This window comes from Lepidochelys olivacea (genome assembly GCF_965140295.1).
Source record: "Lepidochelys olivacea isolate rLepOli2 genome assembly, chromosome: 9".
Lineage (NCBI taxonomy): Eukaryota > Metazoa > Chordata > Testudines > Cheloniidae > Lepidochelys > Lepidochelys olivacea.
Window position 1 is genome coordinate 17,761,134 of NC_140419.1, and position 25,140 is coordinate 17,786,273.

Sequence of the window (25,140 nt, forward strand, 5' to 3'; positions counted from 1 at the left end):
AAAACCCTTTGGCAACTTTACTATTTGCTGAAAAAAAATCACCTTGCTCTAATCAGTGGAGTATTGTATTGTTCGGACTGCCCAAAGGGGTGCTGTAAGATCTTATGGAGAGCTATAAGAAAAAGGCTGTAGGAAAAAAAGGCCATTTTTTCCATTTTACGGTTTTTAATTTTTCATGCATAAGTCTGAGGATTCATGTCTCTTTTATAGATTCAGCAAATTCTTTAAGACAGAAAAAGAACTGAGTAATAAAAATAAGGCATGGATAAGTTATTTTGAAAAAGAGCCTTGCACAGTGTTCACAAATTACCTCACAAGTTTCTCCAGCAGAACTCAGATTGTTTCTTGTCTTTTAACACTTCCTCGACAGAATGAAAAAGGAAATAATATGTGCAATTTCCACAATTTGTAGTCTGTTGAATATTCTGTTATAGCACGGAAGCTGCAAAGTGCTTTCATTTCCACTAGAGGGCAATAGATGCACAAGTGGTTAATCTGTCTCATTCTAACACACACACATTTTTATCTACCTAAACTAGCTGATAATTTTGCATGTGAAACAAAACAGCCAAGGTTTGGTTTAATGATCATTGTCTGTAAAATGTGCAACAAATCAAATTCAGATATTTCGGCAAAATGACAGATGACTTACACATTATTTTTACTGTACCCCAGCCAATAGACCTTTTTTTTTTTTTTTACTCTCTGCATAGTTTATGGCGTGAAAACAACATCACAAGAACATGCAGCAGATCAAGTATAATATATGTACGAAATCCAATCCAAAATAATTGTTACTTCATGTTAGCTAGTTACTAGGTGATAACAGATGCAGTGGTAGACTTTAACGTTAGAAGCCTGTATCTCCTTAAACAGCTTATTGGGGGTCAGGGGGAGATGTTTTATTCAAAGATAATATTATAAATGCCATGGGGACAATGAAAGAATTCAAAAGTGGAGCAACGTTTTTTCTCTGTGTTAAAGCAGGAAGACTTTCGTCAGAAACGCTCCAATTCAACAAGGTTCGTAAGCACATAAGGAGTCCCATCAAGTCACAAACTTAATGTTAGGCAAGTGCTTAAGTACCCTGCTGATCTGGGTTATAAAATTTAATTAGGCCGTCACAGTTCAGTTGCATGGTTTACCTAGATCAGGTCCCGCTGATTATACAACCAGTGCTACAATGATCTGTGAGAAACATCTGCCAAGAAATGAAAGGGTAGGGGGAGAATGTACCTTTTTCACAAAAAGTTCCTGTCCAGCCAGTCGCACAAGTACAGGCCCCACTCACATGATCACAGGCAGCTCCATTCTGGCACGGACAGCTGGACTTACAATTTGGCCCAAAGGTTCCCTTAGGGCATCCTGGACAGAAAGAATAAAAGCTGGATGTTGAGCTGAATCTGGTAAAGATCCCTGTAGTACAACTGATGATCAGTTTGCAATTCTCAAGCACTTTTGAACCTTTTCTATTCACAAGGGGAGGGCCAAAATTTGTCTCTATACCCTGAAAACAGTTAACATTAGGTGTTCTCTTTGAGATGTTGGCTGCTGCAGGAAGCTTATGTTGCTTTATATTAAGGTGGATATTTTAAGGGAAAAGGGAGATCTCAGGGATGCAGTCAGTTTTGTATACTACACAGAACAACAACAAAGTGTACAGTTGCAGAAATTACAACTCCCAAATTCCTAGTTTCTGATTTGATGTGTACCACACACCGGTTTAGACTCACTTATTTGCCCAAATCCCATGAGAGCTCACTTGCTGGGATGGGGATAAGCCATGCAAAATTCCTAATGTTGCTCTTAAAACCCATTTCCTCCCCCTGCCAACTTTTTTTCTGCAATCCAAATTCCACAGTAGAACCCAGGTAAGTGAGAGGGAACATTAAACAGGGTGACCTCCTCCGGAAAGCTCCAGACTGAAAGCTGCATGCCCTGCTTACATGCTCCGCTTGGAAACATTCAAGCCAAAACATTACATCTGGGAGATGGATAAGAGACTTAGATTTTCATAGCAGTAATTGTTGGGAATTTAAAGGAGAGACTGGTATCTCACTCACTATCTCAAGGAAAAAACACCCACTTCAGCCTGTAAATAATATCCTCCAGGGCTATAGAAAAATCAATTAAAATAGGGCCAGCTGGCTAATTTACATTAGACACACTTTAGACAGAGCTGAATGGTAGTGATAGCTTAGCCTAGACACAATAATGCAGGGCTTCTCTGGCAGTTTATAGGTCTTGCTAACTTATTTTGAAATGAGTTGTGTAGATATCTGCCAGATCCCTTTAAAATGGAAGGACTTCAACATTTGTATTAACAAAATCATTTTTAGGCAGTCTGGAAAATATCACAGAGCCCAAGAAACAACATGGCGTGGGCTTTCAAAGATGAATCTGTAACTGGAAGTACAATAAATAACTAGTTAGTTTAGGAATATCTAAGGCTCCTATCACTGGGGTATGCAAGTATCTTGAGAAGGAAGCAAATGGGCAGGCCCAACATAATATACAATATTTCATTCTCCTCCCCTTTTTAATCTGCCTTCCTCTTGGCGTTTCTCTCTTTCTTTTTGTTTATTCCTTTCTCCCATCATGAATGACATTGTGAATAACATAAATACTGCCCACAAAACTAGTGTCATGAGGTAAAATATGGCAGCTGGACTTTGAAGCTGAACAATTTTTGGACCTACAATGGTATTTGTAGTTAGGGATGGCAAGATGCAGTGTTCAAATCTCATGCTTTAGGGCATGACTGGGGCAGGAAGGAATCTTGCCCCTTACAAGAGTTCACATTGTGTGATGTTTTTACAGCTGGTATTACCTGAGGTGTATTTGGGAAAGAGATTAGTATCAGAATATGGGCTATGATGCAGGGAGGATATCAGCATATCTATGTTTGCGTCCATTGTGGACATGTAAACTATTTCTATCTGCCTGAGCTCTAAAGGAGTTTTGGAAGAAAAGGCAAATAACTTAAAATCTTACATGAGGGAGCAAAGATGCAGATATATGCAATTCAATCACCGTAACATGAAGTGCAATTGCCAAAGTAGCTGTTCAATTCAAAACTATTCTGAAAATAACTCTCCTGGAATCCAAATGATTAATTAACCTGTCTAGCACTGCTGAAATCTGAGCCTCCTGAAAAATGTGCATTCTCCTATCTATGGAGAACTCCAATGTGGATGCCTTCCTAAAAATAATCAAAAGGAAAAACAATTTTTGATTTTGATCACCGTGAATTCCCCACTTTGATGCTCTTGCACTTACTCTGCTCACAGTGTTTCCCAGAGTATCCTGCTTCACAGAAACAAATCCCAGTGACTGGGTCACAGCTACCGTCACTGTTATTGCAGACACACAAGCTTTCACAGTGTTCTCCCCAACGGCCAGCATCACAAGCTGCGAAGCAACACAACAACATTTGCATGAGACTGAACTGCACACTTGAAGTAGCAGGCAGTGTTATATTTGGATGGGAGATTAGAAAATAGTTACAATAGCCAACATTTTCAAACCCAGATGTTTAGGGCCAGATCTTCTGCTGGGGTAAATAGGCATCAGTCCACTGAAGTAAATGGAGTTATACTGGTTTACCCCAGTGCATAAACTGATATTAAAGCGACTAGATCAAAGTGATTTAACATTCAGAAATGATGAGTACTCCTCCATGGAGAGAAAATACCAGGTACTGAAGGGCTCTTTAACTTATCAGAGAAAGGCATAATCAAGAATCAATGACTAGAAGTTAAAAGCCAGACATATTTCAAATTAGAAATAAAGCACATGTTTTTAACAGACAGGGTGAGGACAAATTGGAACACACTACCAAGGGAAGTGGTGGATTCTCCATCTTTTGAACTCTTCAGATCAAGACTGAATGCTTTTCTGGAAGAAATGCTTTAGTCAAATAAGTTTTGGGGCTGACTACAGATGTAACTGGATGAAATCCTACGGCCTGTGTTATACAGGAGATTAGCCAAGATGATCCAATAGCCCCTTTTGGCCTTAAACATCTAGGGATCTGTGAATTTCAAATGAAGTCAATGGGTGATGCACTTACTCAGCATTTCTGAAAATCAGGACACTGATTTGAATGCTTAAACGTAGATTTAGGTGACTAATTCTAGACACTGAAGTTTGTAAATTTTGATCACTGTTACTTTGCATAAGGCTTATTCATTTTTGTGCAGAGAGAAGTTCTCACTTTGGGAGAAATTTTTTGGAAAAAAATGCATTTAATTGGGGGAAAAGACACCCTTCTCACTTTCGTTTTTACTCTCCTCTGGAAAAAGGAGAGACTTTTTTAAAGAATGTTTTTCGCACTCCAAAATGAAACAAACAGATTTCTGAAAGTTTGTGGTTTTCAGTCCAAAAAATGAAAATTTTCATGGAACATTTTGAATTAGATGAAAAAGTGTAATTTCTTTTGAAATTCTATGTGAAATGTAAAAAGAAAAGGAGTACTTGTGGCACCTTAGAGATGAATAAATTTATTTGAGCATAAGCTTTCGTGAGCTACAGCTCACTTCATCAGATGCATTCAGTGGAAAATACAGTGGGGAGATTTATATACATAGAGAACATGAAACAATGGGTGTCACCATACACACTGTAACCAGAGTGATCACTTAAGGTGAGCTATTACCAGCAGGAGAGCAGGGGGTGGGGGGTGACCTTTTATAGTGATAATCAAAGTGGGCCATTTCCAGCAGTTGACAAGAACGTCTGAGGAACAGTGGGGGGTGGGGGGATAAACATGGGGAAACAGTTTTACTTCGTGTAATGACCCATCCACTCCCAGTATCTATTCAAGCCTAAGTTAACTGTATCCAGTTTGCAAATTAATTCCAATTCAGCAATCTCTCATTGGAGTCTGTTTTTGAAGGTTTTTTGTTGAAGTATTGCCACTTTTAGGTCTGTAATCGAGTGACCAGAGAGATTGAAGTGTTCTCCAACTGGTTTTTTAATGTTATAATTGTTGACGTCTGATTTGTGTCCATTTATTCTTTTATGTAGAGACTGTCCAGTTTGACCAATGTACATGGCAGAGGGGCATTGATATGTGGACACAGTTGGCAACGGGCTTTGTTGACAGAGCCAGAAGAGTATCCAGAAGTCACCTACTACAGGACAGGCCCAACAAAGAAAATAACAGAATGCCACTAGCCATCACCTTCAGCTCCCAACTAAAACCTCTCCAACGCATCATCAAGGATCTACAACCTATCCTGAAGGATGACCCATCACTCTCACAGATCTTGGGAGACAGGCCAGTCCTTGCTTACAGACAGCCCCCCAACCTGAAGCAAATACTCACCAGCAACCACACACCACACAACAGAACCACTAACCCAGGAACCTAGCCTTGCAACAAAGCCCATTGCCAACTGTGTCCACATATCTATTCAGGGGACACCATCATAGGGCCTAATCACATCAGCCACACTATCAGAGGCTCGTTCACCTGCACATCTACCAATGTGACATATGCCATCATGTGCCAGCAATGCCCCTCTGCCATGTACATTGGTCAAATTGGACAGTTTCTATGTAAAAGAATAAATGGACACAAATCAGACGTCAACAATTATAACATTCAAAAACCAGTCGGAGAACACTTCAATCTCTCTGGTCACTCTATTACAGACCTAAAAGTGGCAATACTTCAATAAAAAACCTTCAAAAACAGACTCCAAGGAGAGATTGCTGAATTGGAATTAATTTGCAAACTGGATACAATTAACTTAGGCTTGAATAGAGACTGGGAGTGGATGGGTCATTACACAAAGTAAAACTATTTCCCCATGTTTAACCCCCCACTGTTCCTCAGACGTTCTTGTCAACTGCTGGAAATGGCCCACCTTGATTATCGCTACAAAAGGTCCCTCCCACCCCTGCTCTCCTGCTGGTAATAGCTCACCTTAAGTGATCACTCTGGTTACAGTGTGTATGGTAACACCCATTGTTTCATGTTCTCTATGTATATAAATCTCCCCACTGTATTTTCCACTGAATGCATCCGATGAAGTGAGCTGTATTTCACGAAAGCTTATGCTCAAATAAATTTGTTAGTCTCTAAGGTGCCACTAGTACTCCTTTTCTTTTTGTGAATACAGACTAACATGGCTGCTACTCTGAAACCTGTCATTACGTGAAATGTATTTACCGTTTTTTGACCAGCTCTATTGTGTAGTGACCCAAAAAGGGAGGACACTTTTCAATTTTCCAGAAACATATGTATTATATTTAAACACGAAAACACTTTGAGTTTGCCCTGGGTTCCTGGGAAAGGTTGAAAGTTCCTTCTCAAACCCCACCCTCAATTTTGCCAATATATCCAGAATAGAAAAATCACCCATTGCTTTAAGAGAAGGGGTGGAATTTATCAAAACCAGAATCAAAATTACTGAAGTCTGCAAAATCAATGGAAAAATTTGCCATGAAGTTTCAGTTTCATTGGAAAATATTTAGCACAAATGGAAGTAATGGAGATTTGACACAATCTGTGCATTATCAGAACTGCTGTGGTTCTAAAATCATCCTTGTTGTATCAGCGTGACAGTTTACCAGCCCAGGAACAAAATCTACTCCATTTTACAATGATGTTGATGATAATAAAAAGAACTAATAGTGTGTTATTGCAGCTGTCATGTGCGACAGTCAATGGGATTTAGACTCCTAAGTGTCTAAATCCCTTTTGAAAATGATATGTCACCTCCTAAACGCTGAGCACAGCAATGCCTAAATAGTTTAACAATTTATGCCTCAGTTCCCCATCTGTAAAATACGAATAATAACACTTTTCCCTAACTCACCGGGGAGTTATGTGGATAAATACATTGAAGACTGGGAAGCACTTTGAGATCTACTGTTGAAAAGCTCTATATAAGAGCTAGGTATTATTATTGTACTGTGTTGTAAGAGAGAGCAGAATTTCACACAGCATTTATATTCACAAGTTCGGGAGTGACATTATGCCACAAAACCATCTGTGCTGCTCACTTGTTGAGATAAGTCTTCCCTCCAGACAAAGTGAAAGATTGGGAATTAATCTTAAAACTAAGCTGTATTGAAAATGTAAAACAAAACTGGCTATCAGTCAAAATACTAATGGCATAGTCGGTGTTCAGAAAATTGATGCATAGTGTTAAAATAGGTGCTTATATGAACGCTCTGTGCTTCATCAGTCATCTATTTCAAAACTATGAACATAGATAATTAAGGATTATCACCACCCAGGCTGTATAAATCTATAAATACACAATTTCAAAAGCAACAAGATTAGCAAAAATATATTAAAAAGTTTAATAGTCTGACAAGTCTAAGAACAAACAGAGCCTTGGTTCCCTTGGTTTCCATTTAAGTTTATGAAAGACAGCACAACTTGAGTACAGAGGATACATTGCTGACTTACGACGTTTGCAGTCATGGCCACTCCAGCCAGGAGGACATGTGCACTCTCCGGTAACATGGTGACACTGAGCATTGCTATCACAGCTGCACTGCAACAGACAGTTTTGCCCATAGTAACCATGGGGGCAGGCTGAAAACAAATAGACAGATGGTATTTTTCACCTAGATATTAACTCAAGCATGGGCTGTCATTTCAAATGAGCCAGCAACCACTTCACTTGTTCTGCCCTCCTTCCGCCTTCTGAATCAGATATTAGCCGAACACAGAAAATAAAAACAAAAATGAGCGAAATATCAGCAGTTTATATACTAAGAGAGCAGGGCTTAATAAAGCCTAATCCCATGCATTGGGAGTCACTCAACTGACTTAGTGGAGTTGCTTCATAAACTTCATAGCATGTCCAATAAATCAGTTAGTTAATGGAAATATGGAAAGGGAACCTCCTGCTGAAGCGGGGAGTGCACAGGCCCAAACCCTGAATTATGAATGTCAGTGACATTCATGGCCAAAGTTGAATGACATATCTGATATTACGAGCTGGGACAATGCTCTCCCTAAGAGGGGGACATGGAGCTGGAGTGGGACCAAAGGGGCCTGTTGTTCAGTGGCAGCTCTTACCTCTGGTAGATCCCCAAGATCCATGCAGGATATAGGGAGGGATCAATCCCCACATTCTTCTGTAGGGTTGGAGGGGCAAACTCAACTCCCAGTGGAAGAATATAGGGGGCCTCTATAATCCCCCCACTCCCTCTTTAGGTGTTTCAGTAGCAACTGAAGTCCTCTGTTTAGTCACACAACCAGTACATCATAGGCAGCTTTCCCATACTGTCTGGCCAAACTGCTCAAATTCAGCTCTGGACTGAATCATTTTGGGAAAGATTGTAGCCTATTCTACCCATGATCTCTCAATGGAGGGAACCAACTAAATGCCAAATGTGCCCATTGATGCCATATGGTGGCAGTTTGGTGATGTGGCCACCAGTGCGTCAGGGCTTGGACTGAGACCACCAAACGGCCACCAGGTGGAAATGACTTTTCTTCAAGACCAACATAAACTACATTTGAATTGGTGACCAGAAGTCAAAGGCTGTGTTACCTTATGGCTGAGATTTTCAAAAGACCATAAAGGAAGCTAGATACCCAACTCCCATTGGAAATCAGCCTATTTTACTTTTAGTGCTGTCATTTTCTCTCTGCCTAGCATATTGCCATACAGTTGGTCTGATGGTTCCATGATTATTTGGTGCAGCTGTTTAGCTCATCATTTGGATTCCTCTCTAATCTCTCTCTGTCTGGCAAACACCATAAATCCATCCTGGTCAATTTGTAATGCATCTGAAACTTTGATTAGCATATCCTAATGCAGCAAATATCTTATAAAATAGACAGAAGGTAAAAATCAGTCCTCAGGCTGATTTCTCTATTGACTTTCTTTTTGTTGACCCATGCAGTATGATGACTTACGTAGGTAACAGGATTTCCCAGTGTATCCCAGAGGGCAGTCACAGATTCCAGTCACTTTGTTACACTTCCCTCCATTCTCACAGGTCTCACAGAAGAACTGGCAGTCTACTCCCCACAGACCATCAGGGCAATCTATAAGAAACAAGAAAGAAGAGCACGGAACCATTTGTTATCTCAAGACAGTTGCATATTTCAGCTGTTACCGAAGGGAATTAAAAAAATAAATAAAGCAGAACTGGAAAGAGAATTATCTCTATGGATCGACAGCTCTTCCATAACAAAACCCCCAAAGAAATCAACACAATATTGTGTTGCAGCCCTTTGAGAAAACATCTGAACAGAGACACAGAGGCTCACTTCCAACCTCCATCACAAAAGGCCTGTATTTCTCTATGGTTTGCAATACACTAATGTTGCGGTTGGTTTGGATGTATCTGAGGAGTAGGTTACATAGCACAGAAGAGGAAAAGGAGAACCTCAATTAGAAGAGAGATTTTTGAAAAAACAACACCACCACCATCGCCACAGAGTACAGAACTACACTCTGCATTTCCTGCAGCGATAGGGCCAGAATCAGATGGGAAGGAGCTAGGTAGAGATCCGAGCTTTAGGAAAAGAGCCGGGTGCTCAGGTGTGGGATTTGGTTTGGGCTGATTTCTAATTTCCTATTTTCTCCTCTCGATGGATAGACGCACCACTGACCTCTGACCTTCTCCTTCAGCTAACATTTGTGAAGCATCAGGAATCCAAGCACAAATCTCAGAATTACACATATTGTTGGTCTGGGGAAGTCCATCAGAAAATGAGAAACGGGGATGTGTGTGAAAGAATCAGTTATAACTGTAGTTCTCTGCACTACCATACCGCTTTCCATCTGAGGATATCAAAGTGCTTTACCAATATTAATGCCCAGGACCCCTGTGAGATATATCATTATCCCCATTTTATGAGGTGGAACCGGAGGTACACAAGTTAGTTGATGACTGGGATGGGAGCCGAACCCAGATTTCTCAGCTCCTTATCCTTTCGTTAGCCATAAGGCCATATTTTTTATTTATGAGGCAGCAAGTCAGCAGTCCTAGTAGAGTGGATAGATGTCCTCATCATGAGGGCAACAGCCAATGCCTGACGTAAGAAGTGGAAGCAGGGTTTTCTAGGACTGTTCCCAGTAGCAGTAGCTTCATGTTCTTGCCCCTTCCCCATCTTTCCCCTTCTTCCCCATGCTTTTACTCCCTCACCTGTTCCCCCTCCCGGCCTTTTCCCTTACTGGTTTCAGGATGGCTAAGGGAGATACCCAGGCCCTCTTTCCATATTGTCTCTGAGCTCTGCACTTGTTCTCTGCAGCAGACATGAACCAGGCAGGAGGCACTGTGTACACAGCAGCACAGACCTGCTGACAGCTCGAGTCTAGTACAACTGCCCTGATCTCCCTGTCTAGCACCAGCCCTGCCCCTTACCTAAATCACCATTGCAACTGGCACCTCTATTGGCAGTCTTAGCAGAGACAATGGAATGAACGGGCAGGGTGACTGAACTAACTCCTACCGCTTCGGAGTGGATTCCATGAAGTTCGGATGAAGTCCATGTGGATACATGAGCTTGTCCATTCTGCAGATAGAAGGTGTTACCTTCTTCCAGTTTTTATGGACACTAGAATTACTTAACCTCTCCCCAGTCTCCCCATTCCAACTCCACAAAGGTTAAGTTCTCTGCACAATAATCTATCCAAGCATCAAGCATTGATCACATGCAGCACCTCTTCTGCCAGCAGGGCACATGCACTGCCCAGTCTTTGAGTCGCATAGTGCTCCTGCACAGCCACAGCTCTGCCTGCAGTTCACACCAAACTTCCCTGGGCCACACGCTGTTCAAAAGAAGCCAGAGGACATGGACTGTGGTTACCATAAGAAAACATTCTGAAGCGTTAGGAAGCATCACCAACAGCAATTTTAATCCAGGTAGTACTGCTATAGAGTGATCTATTTTAGTGCCAGTGTCTCAGTGATTTGTGATCTTTAATTAACTGTGCAATAAAACTCTGGAAAATCTAGGCCTGAAGCTTTAAAAGGAAATATTAAGTTACTGGGAGCCATAAAAGTATTCTTAACTATCCTCAATCTTTTATCCTCATTTTAGGTGACAGGCAGGATGATCCCGCACTTCCTTCCAGTTGTCCATCTCTAGAAGAATGTCATTGGACAGAGAACCCACCTCTTGTCCGGGGATTAAAATGAGCTGCTACATTATTTATTTATATTTTCCACTCATTTCCCAGACCAGTGGGAGTCTGCAGGCTTTAGCTGACACAATATATTCAGCACATATTGCATTTCAAATGAAAGGAGGAACGGAATCTCAACTTCACTCCTCCAAGCTCTGTGCTCTTTCCTATACCCATAATCTGCCACGGAGCTAACATCCCCTCCCAGTCTAGAGAGTCAGAAAGTGGCTCTCTTCACATCTGATGGTCGATTATGCTGCCTAGATGCCCTAGTACCTGAGCCTATCACCACCAGCATACACCAGAGGTCAAATTTACCACTGGCATTAGTATACACAACTACAGTTGGCTTCATTGGAAGCGTGCCTACTTGTGTCAGTAACAATTTAGCATAATATCTAGAATTTTGGTATCTGAACTTGGGTTTCCCAGGGCTGAATTTCTTAATCCACTTTTACACCTCTCTTTGAAATATGCCTCCAGGTACCTACATAAATGGCACCTTTCTCCATGGAAACCTGGTGGGCATGGATGCTTGCAGTCTCCAGTCTCCTGGTCACATAAAGCATCAGCAGGACAGCTGCACTTCAGCTTACAGCCAGCTCCATAAAAGCCAGGCGGACACTCTGAAAAACGTGAGTGCACAAAGAACGTATGTTAGAACAAGGAGTAGCTGAGAAAACTGAAACAAAAGTTGCTAGATAATTTGGCAGAAACGATATTTGACATAGAAATTCAAACATTACAAGGAAATATAATTGATAATCTAGCTGTGTTCACTATTGCATAAATTTAAACATTTACATTAAACACAGAAGGGGTCATTACGCATGGGATGCCCTCCAAACACCATCCAAAATACAGAGTCACATACTGGATAAGGACATGTTTAAATATAGATTTCAATGACAGCCTAAGAGTAGCACAGCAGAGGGTAGAACAGAACAAAAGAGTCAAAGGGACAATTTCTGCTCTATGATACTCCCATGCATCACTTACTGACATGAGTGGGAGTTTTGTGCCTACAACCAAGGGCAGAATACGGTCCTAATTTCCTGTCACTTAACCAGTGCAGCAATTCAGTAGAGTTGCAAGAGGTGTGAGAAGAGAATTTGACCCTCAGAGTACACTTTCCACTACATTCTGCCTCACTGTGTAGTGCCTACACAATGGGGCTCTAATCCATGATTGGGACCTCCAGCATTACTACATTAAAAACAAATAATAATTATAGTAGTAACAACAACAGACCTAGCTTATACCAGAGAAAAAAGCACATGAATTCATGAGAAACAGCTGCTGAAAGTGCCTGTATAATTCAGTCTACTTATTCTCTTGATGTTATTACTTCTGATACCCCAAAATGCTTGCCTTCATATACACTTCTGCTTGGGTGCCTTTGTACAGAGTTCAGAGGTGGAAGAATAGGCTTGTTCTGATTTGATCCTTAGCCAAGAGGACTAAGGATATTTAATAATTATCATTATTATTATTCCCCACCCACCCCCAACCCCATCAAAATCCTACCAGTTGCCCTATGGCATAAGAATTCAAGGGGAAATGTGAAGTAATTATCTATATTGCATTACTGCATTAACTGTCCACAGACGATTACGAAGATACTGAAATGTGACTGTAGAATACAGTTTCCTTTGTACTAGCCACAAAAACCATAAAGGGAGAAATGAAAAAGCTGCAAAACTGATCTAGTAACACACTGCCACAATCATTCACAAAAAGTTCAGCTGCCTCAAAATACAGCCTGGGGCTCTAAAATCACTGTCTGTGTAAAAAAATCCCTGGGATAAAATCTTGACCTTATTGAAATCAATGGCAAAACTCCTATTATCTTCAATGATGTCAGGTTTCCATCCCAAATGTCAGCTGCTCAGGTTAAAACAGCTGGGCAGATTCTACCCTCATTTATACTCCTGCAACCTCAATGAAGCCAAATGTTCCCCTGGCTCTGGAGTAGGAAAAATACAGAGAAACAACTGGCAGACTACTTTAGAGTTTGGTGCAATGCAAGACTGCATGTGAGAGGAGCAGTGAGATGTAATAAATAGAAACAGGACTTTCCAGAAATAAAAGGATCAGTAGTAGATTATACCTTTCTGGCACTTGTTCCCTTGATGACCTGCTTTGCAGGTGCAAGTACCATTTCTGGCATTGCATGCCAGAGTGTTCTCCTTGACACACTGACATTCTTCTGAACAGCCAGCTCCAAAGGTCCACTTGGGACAAGCTGCAACCAGATTAAATGGAATTGTTAATTTTGCAATTGCACATGACTTATTTTAGATGTCTACACACAGATCTGCAGAGAGTGCTTTTGCTGTCAAACAAAAAGTTCACTGTACTTCTGAGCAAATATGTACACTCACAGGCACTCAAGTGTGTACACATGAGCATGTATGTGTGTAAAATACAGTTTACATAATTCTTGTATTAACTAACTCATTTTATTTTGGGCAATGTGAAGTGAATGTAATAATCAGAAATGTTCAAAAGTAGAGCTAGTTGCAATCTTTTGAACAAAACTTTGGGTCAAAAAATGAAAGTTTTAATGAAAAAGTCAATTTTCCCCATTTTTCTAATAATAAGCCCCCTAGATACTTTACATGTTTGTTTTGTTTTTCATTTTATTTGTTTTTCATTCTCTCACTTTGCAGTCCTTATATTCATTGTTGGTCTTCTTCACCTTCATAATTGGTCATCTCTTTCTTCTCTTTTCACATCTGTTCTGTTATCATTAGCATTCTCTTTCTTCTTCACATGTGGGTTCCATCACTGTATTTCTCTACTCTTTTTTTATGTTCAGTTGTTAAGTCTTAATTATTCTGTGTTTGTTCAGCTCTCAGCCATTGGAATTTTCTTTCTTTTCTGAGTTCAGCTGTTGGTCATCGTACCTTTGATCTTTATTGGTTTTGACTGTTGGTTACTGTGCCTCTCTTCTTTCTGTGCTCAGTCATTGTGCTTCTCTTCTTTCCCTGTGGTCCGTCGCTTGTCTTTGTTCTTTGGGAATTTGGTTTTTTGGGGGTTGAAGAGCCAGTTTTGTTTGGTCAACGTAATGATGAGGTCAGTTAAAAAAAGCAGTTTCAAAAAAAGAAAACCCTTTATTTTAGTAAAAAGAAAAGGAGTACTTGTGGCACCTTAGAGACTAGTACAATTCTTAATTTGAAAATGGAAAAAAATCACAAAACATTTGAATGTAAAAAATGGTTCTGTTTTAAAGACAAATAGATGAAAATAATTCTGAGATATTGAAAGTTCTCAAGAAATATTTTTCAGTTTTCTATCATCTCTAGTTCCAGCCCCAGCTGAACCCTAGCCCTAGCCCACCAGCCAGCCCCGACCCAGGGCCCAACCCTAATTCTGGCCTGCCAGACCTTGATACTAACCCTGCCCAGGGGCCACCAGCCAGCCCCAATCCTAAACCAAGTCACCAGATGGCACTAACCCTAACTCAGTTTTGTACATGACCTGGTACCGGCCCTATTCCTAGCGTGGGTCATCCACCAATCCCAACCCCAACCCTAACCTGAGTCAGGCCCCACAATCTAGCCCCCATGATCTGGCCCAAATCTGACAGTATCCCAGGAATACTAACTCTAACCCATGATTTGACCCAGCCTGAACCCAAACCTAACCACATATCTGCTCCAACACTAAATCCAGCCTTAGCCTTGAGCAACAATCTGGTCCCAGCTCTAAATGAAAAGATCAGTGAAAATTACACAACACTTCCATGGGCTTGGTAAACATTATCTGCTCTTATATGCCCTGAATTAGCAAAGCACTTAAGCATGAGCCAAACTTAAGCACGTGAGTAGTCCCACTGACATCAGTTGGGCTACACATTGTTAAATAACCTGTTGAATTGTGTTGAGAGACTTTTTACTCCGATTATGCCCTGCATATTTTAAATAAATAATTTAGAAAAATCATTAAGACTTACTTAGATGGCAGAAGCGACCATATAACCCTGGGTCACACAGACAGGCTCCATAGAGTCTATGGCAATAGCCATTGTTGGCACAGTTACATTTCTTGTTACAGTTCTTCCCAAAGAATCCTTTTGGACAGCCTAGTGGGTGCACAAATAAACACAGCAATTGATGGGCAATACGGTACCAAGCTTTTGCTATAAAATACCATGCCAGCTTCTCTTGGCATACTTTCTACAGAAAATATACTGAGGAAAAAGGATGCTCTGCTGGGTAAGATACCGGACTGGGATTTGGGAAATTGGAGTCCGATATCTGGCTCTGCCACAGTCTTCCTATATGACCTTGGACAAGTCACTTAATTTCTTTGTGCCTCAGTTTGCCATCCTTAAAATGGAGATATCATCTTTTCTCTCCCACCCTTTGTCAATCCTATTATTTAGATAGCAAGCTTTTCCCTAGCACAAGGACCTATCTCACTTGTGACTCTTAAAATCTACCATAGTACAAATAAATAAAAATAAGAATAATGGTAAATCACAAGACTCCCAGGCAGCAGTTATACATAATTAAACAACAGAAATCGTACCATCCTCACAAATCTGTCCATTAATTCCCGGTGGGCAGTGACATTGTCCTGTTACATGGTCGCATGAGCCTCCATTCTGACACTTACAAATGCTATTACAATCTTGCCCATAAGTCCCAGGGGAGCAAGCTGCAAAGAAAGCAGAGGAGATGAATGGGCTAAGTAATCTCTTCACTGCATTAGAAGCAAAGTGAAATAATGCTTCAATCATCAGAATGACACCGAGCAATTAAAGAACTGTTTTGGTCAAGCAACCCACAAATGATGCCATGTCACTCTCGTTGCCATATACAATAATATCTGTCTCCATGGAGATTATTGAAAAATGACAGCCGAAGTAACAAGACTCAAATATCTGATGGGAAATGTGTCTTTTAGCTAAATGCAATCCCTGGCAATGTAAAAAAAAAAGCCATGCATGGGGTTTAACTCACACTGACTATACATGAGAGTTACCAGGCTGAAGTTTTGAAAACGTGGAGGTAATTATTTAAAAGACATAGATTATTACTTCCATATTGCTGCCATTACCTAAAAGAGTTAGATTCTCTGATGTTCCAGAGACATTTTATATTGTCCAAAGATCGCTAATACATACAGCAGCCGACTCCGTTTGGTAAAGCTGTGATTGTTCTAGCAAAAAAACCATTTTGGTAAACGAGCAGAGCTCCGTTATTTTCAGCTTGAGCTGTAAATACAGTTGCTGGGATTATCTTCAGTAACTGACTTAATTGACATTTTCTCAACACACATTAAGAAACCTGAGATTCAGCATTAATTTTCATCCAGTTTTCTTTCATTCATTATTATGGAAATTTAGCTTCTGATTTGCCCAACTATTTAGCTTTTCTCTAAAAACTGTGATCTATGCTGGTTTAAAAAAGAGAAAGGGAGAAAAAAAATGAGATATTCATAGAGGGCCAAATCCTGTCTTTTCCACTGATCCATACAAGGCAAATTATCATTATCAACATTGACTTCAGTGGGATGAGGATTTGGCCAATAACCCAGTTCCATAATTCTGTATTCTTTTTAAAGATAGAAAAATATTCCATTGGATTAAATATATGAAAATCCTTTGTAAGTATAGAATGAATATGTTATTATTTGTAAAGTGCAGCAGAGAGCCTGGGCCCTGCCTCAGCCAGCTTACAGTTTATGCCTAAGCAACTTTATTACATTATGAATACAGGTAAAACATCCCAATTTGAGAGCCAAAAGACACCACAGTGGCTTACTAACTCTAGCTATGATGCACAGCAAACTAGAAACTATCACAGTTTAATCTTCTTTGTTCTCGTTCCCTCACTACAGCCCAGTCCATGCTAATCCAACTTGCAGCTGATCAGTCCTGGGAACCTGCCCCACTGTCATTAGGACTGCAAAATTTTCTCTCTTCCAGTAACTTGCTGTCACCTATTCTTTCTCCATGACATCATTATGGGTCCATAAGAACCACCACAATGTGAAAACCCCACTGATGAAGGCACAAGCTCTGATTGGCTTTACATAGATGAAGAAAACATGTAGGGTACATCAAGAAATGAGCATTCTACCTATCCATTTGGTTTCTCCTCAACCCTGTGCACCTGCCCTGACAGAGCATGAAAGTTCTTTTACAAGGTGGTAGAGACAAGAAAAAAAGAGAATCTCTTGTAACATCACTTCCATATAAAGGGCACTGGCTTATCAACCAGGTTCAGTTAGAGAATTCTGAGCATTAAAAACTCTGATACTAACAAACAACTCCTATACAGTATAGTAAATAAACCAGAAAATTCATAAAAATAGTCCCAAATCCACCAACACAATAAAAGACTGGGATAGCTTGTCTGGGCTACCATAAAGGGACACCTGGACAAACCATATTTACTTTCTGTATCGACCCAGACAGCAGTACTCTCTCCCAGAAGAGACCTTTGAAAAAGAGCCAAGAGAGCAATGGACTACACCATAGACCCACTGCAGCACATTAGTATTTTGTGGAAAGTGTATAAAATGAATCGGACTTGATATAAAAACAAACACATAAAGAATGGTTACTCAACTTTCATAAATGTTACTCTTCAAGATTTGTTGCATATGTTCATTACACAAGGGGTGTGCATGTCTTGTGCACTGGTGCTGGAGAGTTTCTGCTAGCCCTAGAAAAAGTGGTAGGGGTGGCCATGCTGGGCAGCCCCGTCAGTGCCCTAGTTCTCTGAGCTGAGGGTATAAAGGGCAGAGGCACCCTGCTCACCTTTCAGATCCTTTGTACTGGAGCCTTAGATTAAAGGCTCTGATATGTCATGGAAGGAGGGTGACTGACATAATGGGCGTATGCAACATATCTTGGTGAACAAGAGTTATGAAAGGCAATTAACCATTCTCTCTTCTTTGAGTGATTGCATATATCCATTACACTAAGTGACTCTCACGCAGTTTCAGTGGAGGCAGTGCTAGGAGTTTCATCAGAAGAGGAACTGCAGAACTGCTTTCCCTACATTAGCACCTTCCCTTGATGCAGTAGTAATTGCATAATATCTAACAAAGGTGTAGACTGTGGACCACGTTGCCATTCTGCAAATGCCCACAATTGGGACATTACTCACAAAGGCCATGGATGTTGAGTGAGCTGAATGTGCAGACAACTTTTCCAGAGGTGTCATAAATATAAAGGGAAGGGTAACCACCTTTCTGTATACAGAGCTATAAAATCCCTCCTGGCCAGAGGCAAAATCCTTTCACCTGTAAAGGGTTAAGAAGCTCAGGTAACCTTGCTGGCACCTGACCCAAAATGACCAATGAGGGGACAAGATACTTTCAAATCTGGAGTGGGGGGGAAAGGTTTTTGTCTGTCTGTGTGATACCTTTGCCGGGAACAGATCAAGGATGCAAGCTCTCCAACTCCTGTAAAGTTAGTAAGTAATCTACCTCGAAAATGTGTTAGGTTTTCTTTGTGTTTTGGCTTGTAAATTCGCTGTGCTGGAGGAAATGTGTATTCCTGTTTTTGCGTCATTTTGTAACTTAAGATTTTGCCTAGAGGGATTCTCTACGTTTTGAATCTGACTGCCTGTAAGATTATCTTCCATTCTGATCTTACAGTGTTGTTCTCTTATCTTTTTTTGTTCTTCTAATAAACTTCTGATTCTTAAGAATTTGATTGGGTTTTTTGGGACTTAAAAATCCAAGGGGTTTGTGCTCATCTTGTTTATTCTCAAGCCTCCCCAGGAAAGGGGGTGTAAGGACTTGGGGGGATATTTTGGGGAAATAGGAACTCCAAGATGTCCTTTCCCCTGGTTCTTTGTTAAAGCACTTGGTGGTGGCAGCGTTTTACCTAATCCAAGGGCAAAGACTTTGTGCCCTGGGGAAGTTTTAACCTAAGCTGGTAGAAATAAACTTAGGGGGTCTTTCATGCAGGTCCCCACATCTGTACCCTAGAGTTCAGAGTGGGGAAGGAACCTTGACAAGAGGGGTAACACCCTTGGCACTGTAACACATGACGATGCAAAAAGTTGGTGATCCACTTGGACAGCTGTTGGGCTGTTACAGGTTGCCCCCTCATTTGTTCTGTGTAGGACATAAATACAGACTTCCAGCCGATTGCTGGTACCAGACAAAGGGGCTTCACTTCTCAGGGACCAGTTTGCGTAATACAGCAGAGATAATGATCTAGACTCGTAGGCATCCCCCATGGAACCCAGTAGGGCCAATGATGGGGCTGGTACAGTACAGGAGATGTTCCTCAGCTGTGTAGGCCTCTGGGTTGGTTGGTACTGAGATAGGTCTTTTCCCAGTTGTCATCATGGGTGATAGCTCCAGCACCTACTCTGAGGAAACAGGCAGCCTCATCATGTCCGGCTTGGGAACCAGAATCAGTGGCTCTGCCCTTATTGAGCCAGTAGGGAGTAGTACCAGGAAGTTCTCTCCCTTCAGTACCAGAGTGGCAAGCCTGTGAGGTCAAAGAATCCTGCACCAAGGACCTTGACTATGTGGAAGCTATCCCCTTGTTTGGCTTGGGAGCCTGAGAGGGCTCTGAGCACTTATGTCTCTTCCAAGAGTGTCTTGACTAAGGGGATCTTTCTCCTTTCTCTGCCTTCTGATAAACCAAGGGGAGCTGTCATAAAAATAAAGGGAAGGGTAACCACCTTTCTGTATACAGTGCTATAAAATCCCTCCTGGCAGAGGCAAAATCCTCTTACCTGTAAAGGGTTAAGAAGCTCAAGTAACCTGGCCGGCACCTGACCAAAATGACCAATAAGGGGACAAGATACTTTCAAATCTGGGCGGGTGGGGGGGAGAGAAAAAGGCTTTGTCTGTCTGTGTGATACCTCTGCCCAGGGACAGACCAAGAGAGCAAGCAATCCAACTCCTATAGAGTTAGTAAGTAATCTAGCTAATAAATGCGTTAGATTTTCTTTTGTTTTTGGCCTGTGAAATTCGCTGTGCTGGAGGGAATGTGTATGCTTGTTTTTGTGTCTTTTTGTAACTTAAGGTTTTGCCTAGAGGGATTCTCTATGTTTTGAATCTGACTGCCTGTGAGATTATCTTCCATTCTAATTTCACAGAGGTGCTAACCAATTGATTAGCATATTATTCTCAAGCCTCCCCAGGAAAGGGGATGTAAGGCTTGGGGGAATATTTGGGGGAATAGGAACTCCAAGTGGTCTTTCCCTGATACTTTGTTAAATCACTTGGTGGTGGCAGCATACCCTCCAAGGGCAAAAAGTTTGTGTCTTGGGGAAGTTTTACCCTAAGCTGGTAGAAATAAGCTTAGGGAGTCTTTCATGCAGATCCCCACACCTGTACCCTAAAGTTCAGAGTGGGGAGGGAACCCTGACAGGAGCACTCTCCTTGATGGGGAGGAATTCCTTTAATCGATTGAGGTAGTACCTTTGATGGGCAAAAGGCGGCCTCCATAAGGATGTACCTCAGGCTTTCTTCTCCTGGTTCTTGTCCTGAAGCCTTAGCAAATCGGACGCCTGTCCCCGACATGACCCTCACTCAAGCACTTCAGACAGTGAGAGAAAATGTCTTTCATGGACATTAGTTTGTGAAGCCAGAGTACCTTAGCATATACTCCTCTGATATCAGGAGATGTCCACTAATTTATGAAGAAAGAAAGAAAGAAAGAAAGAAAGAAAGAAAGAAAGAAAGAAAGAAAGAAAGAAAGAAAGAAAGAAAGAAAGAAAGAAAGAAAGAAAGAAAGACTGACTCGAGGACACAAAAATGAGTACTACTAACCAGCAAAAAATACTAAATGCACATTCCCAGAGGAACAACTGACAGAGTGCTTTAACCACAGACCATGTAAGAAGAATCTGAAGGTTGGGCAGGTGGGGTTCTGCCCTTTATACCCTGATCTTGGAACATGAGGAGCACTAGGGTGTAAGCCTGGCCTCCCCTATGGGCACCGCTAAGGAAAACTCCCTGGTACTGGTGCACCAAGTGTGCAATGCTTTCTGTAATGGACATATGCAATTACTCGAAGACAAACAAGGGATATTGTACTGATTGCACTTCACTGGACTGGGTGTGGCAATACTTCACAATTCTAAGTTTCCTGATGAATAATTCAGGGTTCCTCTTTTATATTTTAGGCTTAATGTGGCACATAGGACATGGGGGCCTATCAGGTTAAGATGCTGCTGTGTCTGCCTCACCTGTAATTAAATGTTGCAAATGTGATCTTTCAGTGAGGCCATTCTATTCCTTAAACAGCTTTTCAGCTCAAAAGCAAAGAGCAGATTGTTTCCGCTTCTTATGGATTTGCCAGGCCGGGACAAGGACCCCATTAACTGTAGGATGTTGTCCAAACATACTGTACTTACTTTCATTGCATATCATTCCAGTCCACCCCGGTGAACAGATGCAGCCACTGTTTTCACTGTTACATTTGCCTCCATTTATACAATCATCACAGCTCAGGCTACAATCATTGCCAAAGGTGTTATCCAGGCAAACTGAAATGGAAAAGGACAGAAGGCTCAGTGAGCACAGGAACATGATCCTTCGACTAATAAGCTTTAACTTGTTCACTATCATTCCAAACACACACTGTAAAGAAGGAAATCCATGGAGCATTGTCAATCTAAAGAAAGCAGGACTGGTGTTGTTGATGGATCTTCCCAAATGTCAACGTGTTTTGTCTTGACAAGAAGTGCCAATGAGAGTCCTCAAGTTTAAACATTATGGGGTTTTGCTGGCAGGGCATTCTTGATGAAGGGCTCTCAACACTGGAAATCATCTCCCGCACTGCCCAACCAGAGTCCAAGTCTGTTGCTCTTCATGATACGATGTAAGCCCCAGAGATGTGGAGGAGGTCCTGAAGTTCCCCTCTTAAAACTCTGTAGCCTAACAAAGGAAAGTTGGGCTCCCTGTCTCTCATCCTTCATGATACTGTAAATCCCTGCCAGAAAGGTCTTAAGAAAATACTTCTGAAGAGCAAATATTTTTGTCTTTAGGAGGATCAGATCGCACCACCTACTACATATTTTCAACAGGATTTCTTGAGAGAGGATATCCATTGCCACCTCTCCAAATCCCTCTTTTCACATTACAGCAGCTGGAAGCTGTCCTATATATTGTCAACATACTCACTATATATTCCAAGAGCAAAGTTTAAATTATTCTAGGAAAGTTTATCATCTCCTTTTTCGGTTGTGATTATGAGTAAGCATTTTATTTACAAGAAAATATACTTGTTTTTCTCTCTCTCTCTCTCTTTCACACACATACACAGCCCCTTCAAATCCACACACACATGCAAGTACAAGCTTGCCTACTACATAGTCTTTGTCGTAGGCTGAGGGGAAAAAACTTGCCCCTGGTTGAAATATCTGCTTTATATTACTAGCATAGCCATTTAATCAGCCTGTCCTCTCAGGGGGTTTGAGGCACATGACAGGAGTCTTTTTTGGATGGGGATTTCGATGAGTGTTTAAAATGAAGTTGGCAGGATCCTTCTGTTAATATTAAGTCAGTGGGTTGCTTGTTTTTCATCTGTTATTTTATATGTAAGGTCAGATTTTCTAAGCCAATCAATACCCAACAGCTTCCACTGAGGAACCTGAGTAGGTGGTCAGATTTTCAAACATGTTCAGAATTCAGGAGCTGTCTCTGAGAACAATTTTGAAAAATCAGACCTAAATATCAGTATGCAAAGTGCCATTGAAAAGGTTATCGTGTTTACTTTAAAAATGAAGTAAAAGCCACTAGACCTATAGTACAGACTAACATCTTGCAAGAGGACATGTTTTGACAGGCTGTTTTGTTAAAATATAGAGCACAGCACAAAAAGACTTTTAAAACTAGGAAGAAATAATTTCACATTTGAGAATTTTAAAAAATTGTAAACTTTTAAAAGATATTTTCTTCCTTCTATCACTGCCATCTTTAAGGCATTGGAGCAGCCAGTCTTGGCACCGTACATCAGCTTTGGGAAAAGTGCAGCAGCTCAGATACCAAGTTACAACCCCCCAAAAAGACATAGGTCCAATAGTGGAAAAAAACACCAACACTGGGCAATCAATATTAGACTTTGGTGCTTATGCTGTTAATTTTTCATGAGGCTACATTGCTTGCCAATTTCCCCATTGGTTGTCAGTCTCACAATATCTTGCTGTGGATGACTGGCTGCTGCTTTACTCTTTCTTCCAGTGTATCTGCTTTCGTTTAAATGCAAGTTACACATCACATATTTTTTGGAAGTTTTATATTTTTTATATAAATAAAAGTTAATTGATTAAAGCCAGGACTAGCCCCTGGCTGTGGAGCAAAGTCCCTCTGAAGTGTAATTAGACATTGCAATTACAAAAACGATACCATACAAAATAAAAAAAAAAAAATCTGTCCTCTCACTCTGAGCAAGTAATACTTCCACCAAAAAGAAAGCATAGTGCTTTTGAGTCTATGTTATAATGACCAAGCCTTCTTATTTGGCTGGAACAACATGGATGTTGAGTCAGGTAATTTCCAGGTTGGAGACACAATTGTTCAGGCACATACATGGCACGGCAGGTGTACATTTTCTAAGGTTATACACACACTGACTATTCAAGTTTATGACCAGTTCAATACCATTGTTCCTTTCACATATGCTGCACAAAATATTCAGCCGTTATTGTTCTATATCTAGATTTTCTGTGAGGTTGGAGTTCAGCAGCACTGCCACTGCAGAGAATACTGCCCCTTTCTGACGTAACCGTCTATGGGCAATGGGCTATGGGCAATTGTGTTCCCCCCACAGTCATTCTGACTGAAGACGCCCTCAGCCTTCAGAATGACTCAGGGAGCCTGTCTCTGGCTGGCACACTTCTTTCCAACATCCTCTGAAGGCAAAAAACTCTGCAGAATTTGGCCCTGTCTTTTTGTCTGGCCTCATGACAGCTCCAGTCTTCCTGGCTCTGTTCATTCTCTCCTCAAGATCTCTTTCCCACCCTAGAGAATCTTCACCCTTCACAAAGCTGCTGGCTATGGCCACCATGTGTTTCCTCTCCTAAAAACTACAATCTTTTAATTTACTTACCAACTTTATGCATGAGAGTAAGTTCTCCTCGTACATCTTTGTCCTCATCCTCATAGAAGGTGCCTAGTGTGGCAGCATAACGAAGCAGCTGAGGAGGTCTTCTGAACCGAAGGCCTGGAATCCTAGCGATCTCCAGTTTCTCTTCTTCCTCCTCCTCCAGCTCATCATCATCTAATGCTAAGAAGACAGAGCCAGCTTCAGAGCTTCATCTTACCACTCTGGTGTTCAGTCCTCCTTTTACAGCTTTTTATGTGTTAGATTTTTTAAGTCAGACCAATATTATTTAAAAATGTACAGTACATAAAATAGTCACACTTGATCTGTTTTTATTATCTATATGAATAAATAGAGTACATATTAGCAGGAAAATGAGGAAAGAACAACTAAGCCTCATCTAAAACCCTAGATCTAAACTCTGAATCTGGGGTTGGACAAGTCTGCAGCTCAAATCAACAGTTTGATCTAAGTTAAACTTGTTATGTTTACAATGTGATCAAAATACTCACAAATTTGGGGGAGGGAAGGGGCAGGCAGCAAGGGGATGGGGCATGTAATTCCAGATTTGAACTTTAGCATGTTCAAATTTGGCTCAATATAGGGTATATCTACATTGCAATCAAAGTGTGACTGCAGCACATCAGACATACCCAAACTAACTTTGATCTAGTTCAGGGATCGGCAACCTTTGGCCCGCGGCCCGCCAGGGTAAGCCCCCTGGCAGGCCGGGCCGGTTTGCTTACCTGCCGCGTCCGCAGGTTTGGCTGATCACAGCTCCCACTGGCTGCGGTTCGCCGCTCTAGGCCAATGGGGGCTGCAGGAAGCGGCGGCCAGCACGCCCATCGGCCCGCGCCACTTCCCGCAGCCCCCATTGGCCTGGAGCAGTGAACCGCAGCCAGTGGGAGCTGCAATCGGCTGAACCTGCAGACACAGCAGGTAAAGAAACCGGCCTGGCCCGCCAGGAGGCTTACCCTGGCGTGCTGCGGCCAA

At 41.4% G+C, this 25,140-nt stretch overlaps 1 protein-coding gene across 1 annotated transcript in view; it reads right to left on the reverse strand.

Moving 5' to 3' along the window:
* The window catches only part of LOC311526720 (uncharacterized protein), a 297,707-nt gene that overhangs the window by 39,485 nt on the left and 233,082 nt on the right, over positions 1–25,140 (reverse strand). The window contains exons 13-22 of the mRNA XM_084640019.1: positions 24,154–24,330; positions 21,458–21,589; positions 15,648–15,776; positions 15,070–15,198; positions 13,222–13,356; positions 11,603–11,737; positions 8,891–9,022; positions 7,427–7,555; positions 3,280–3,411; positions 1,237–1,365 (exon numbers count right to left, since the gene is read on the reverse strand). Coding sequence (XP_084496145.1) covers positions 1,237–1,365; positions 3,280–3,411; positions 7,427–7,555; positions 8,891–9,022; positions 11,603–11,737; positions 13,222–13,356; positions 15,070–15,198; positions 15,648–15,776; positions 21,458–21,589; positions 24,154–24,330 — 1,359 coding nt within the window. The remainder of the gene's footprint in view (positions 1–1,236; positions 1,366–3,279; positions 3,412–7,426; positions 7,556–8,890; positions 9,023–11,602; positions 11,738–13,221; positions 13,357–15,069; positions 15,199–15,647; positions 15,777–21,457; positions 21,590–24,153; positions 24,331–25,140) is intronic.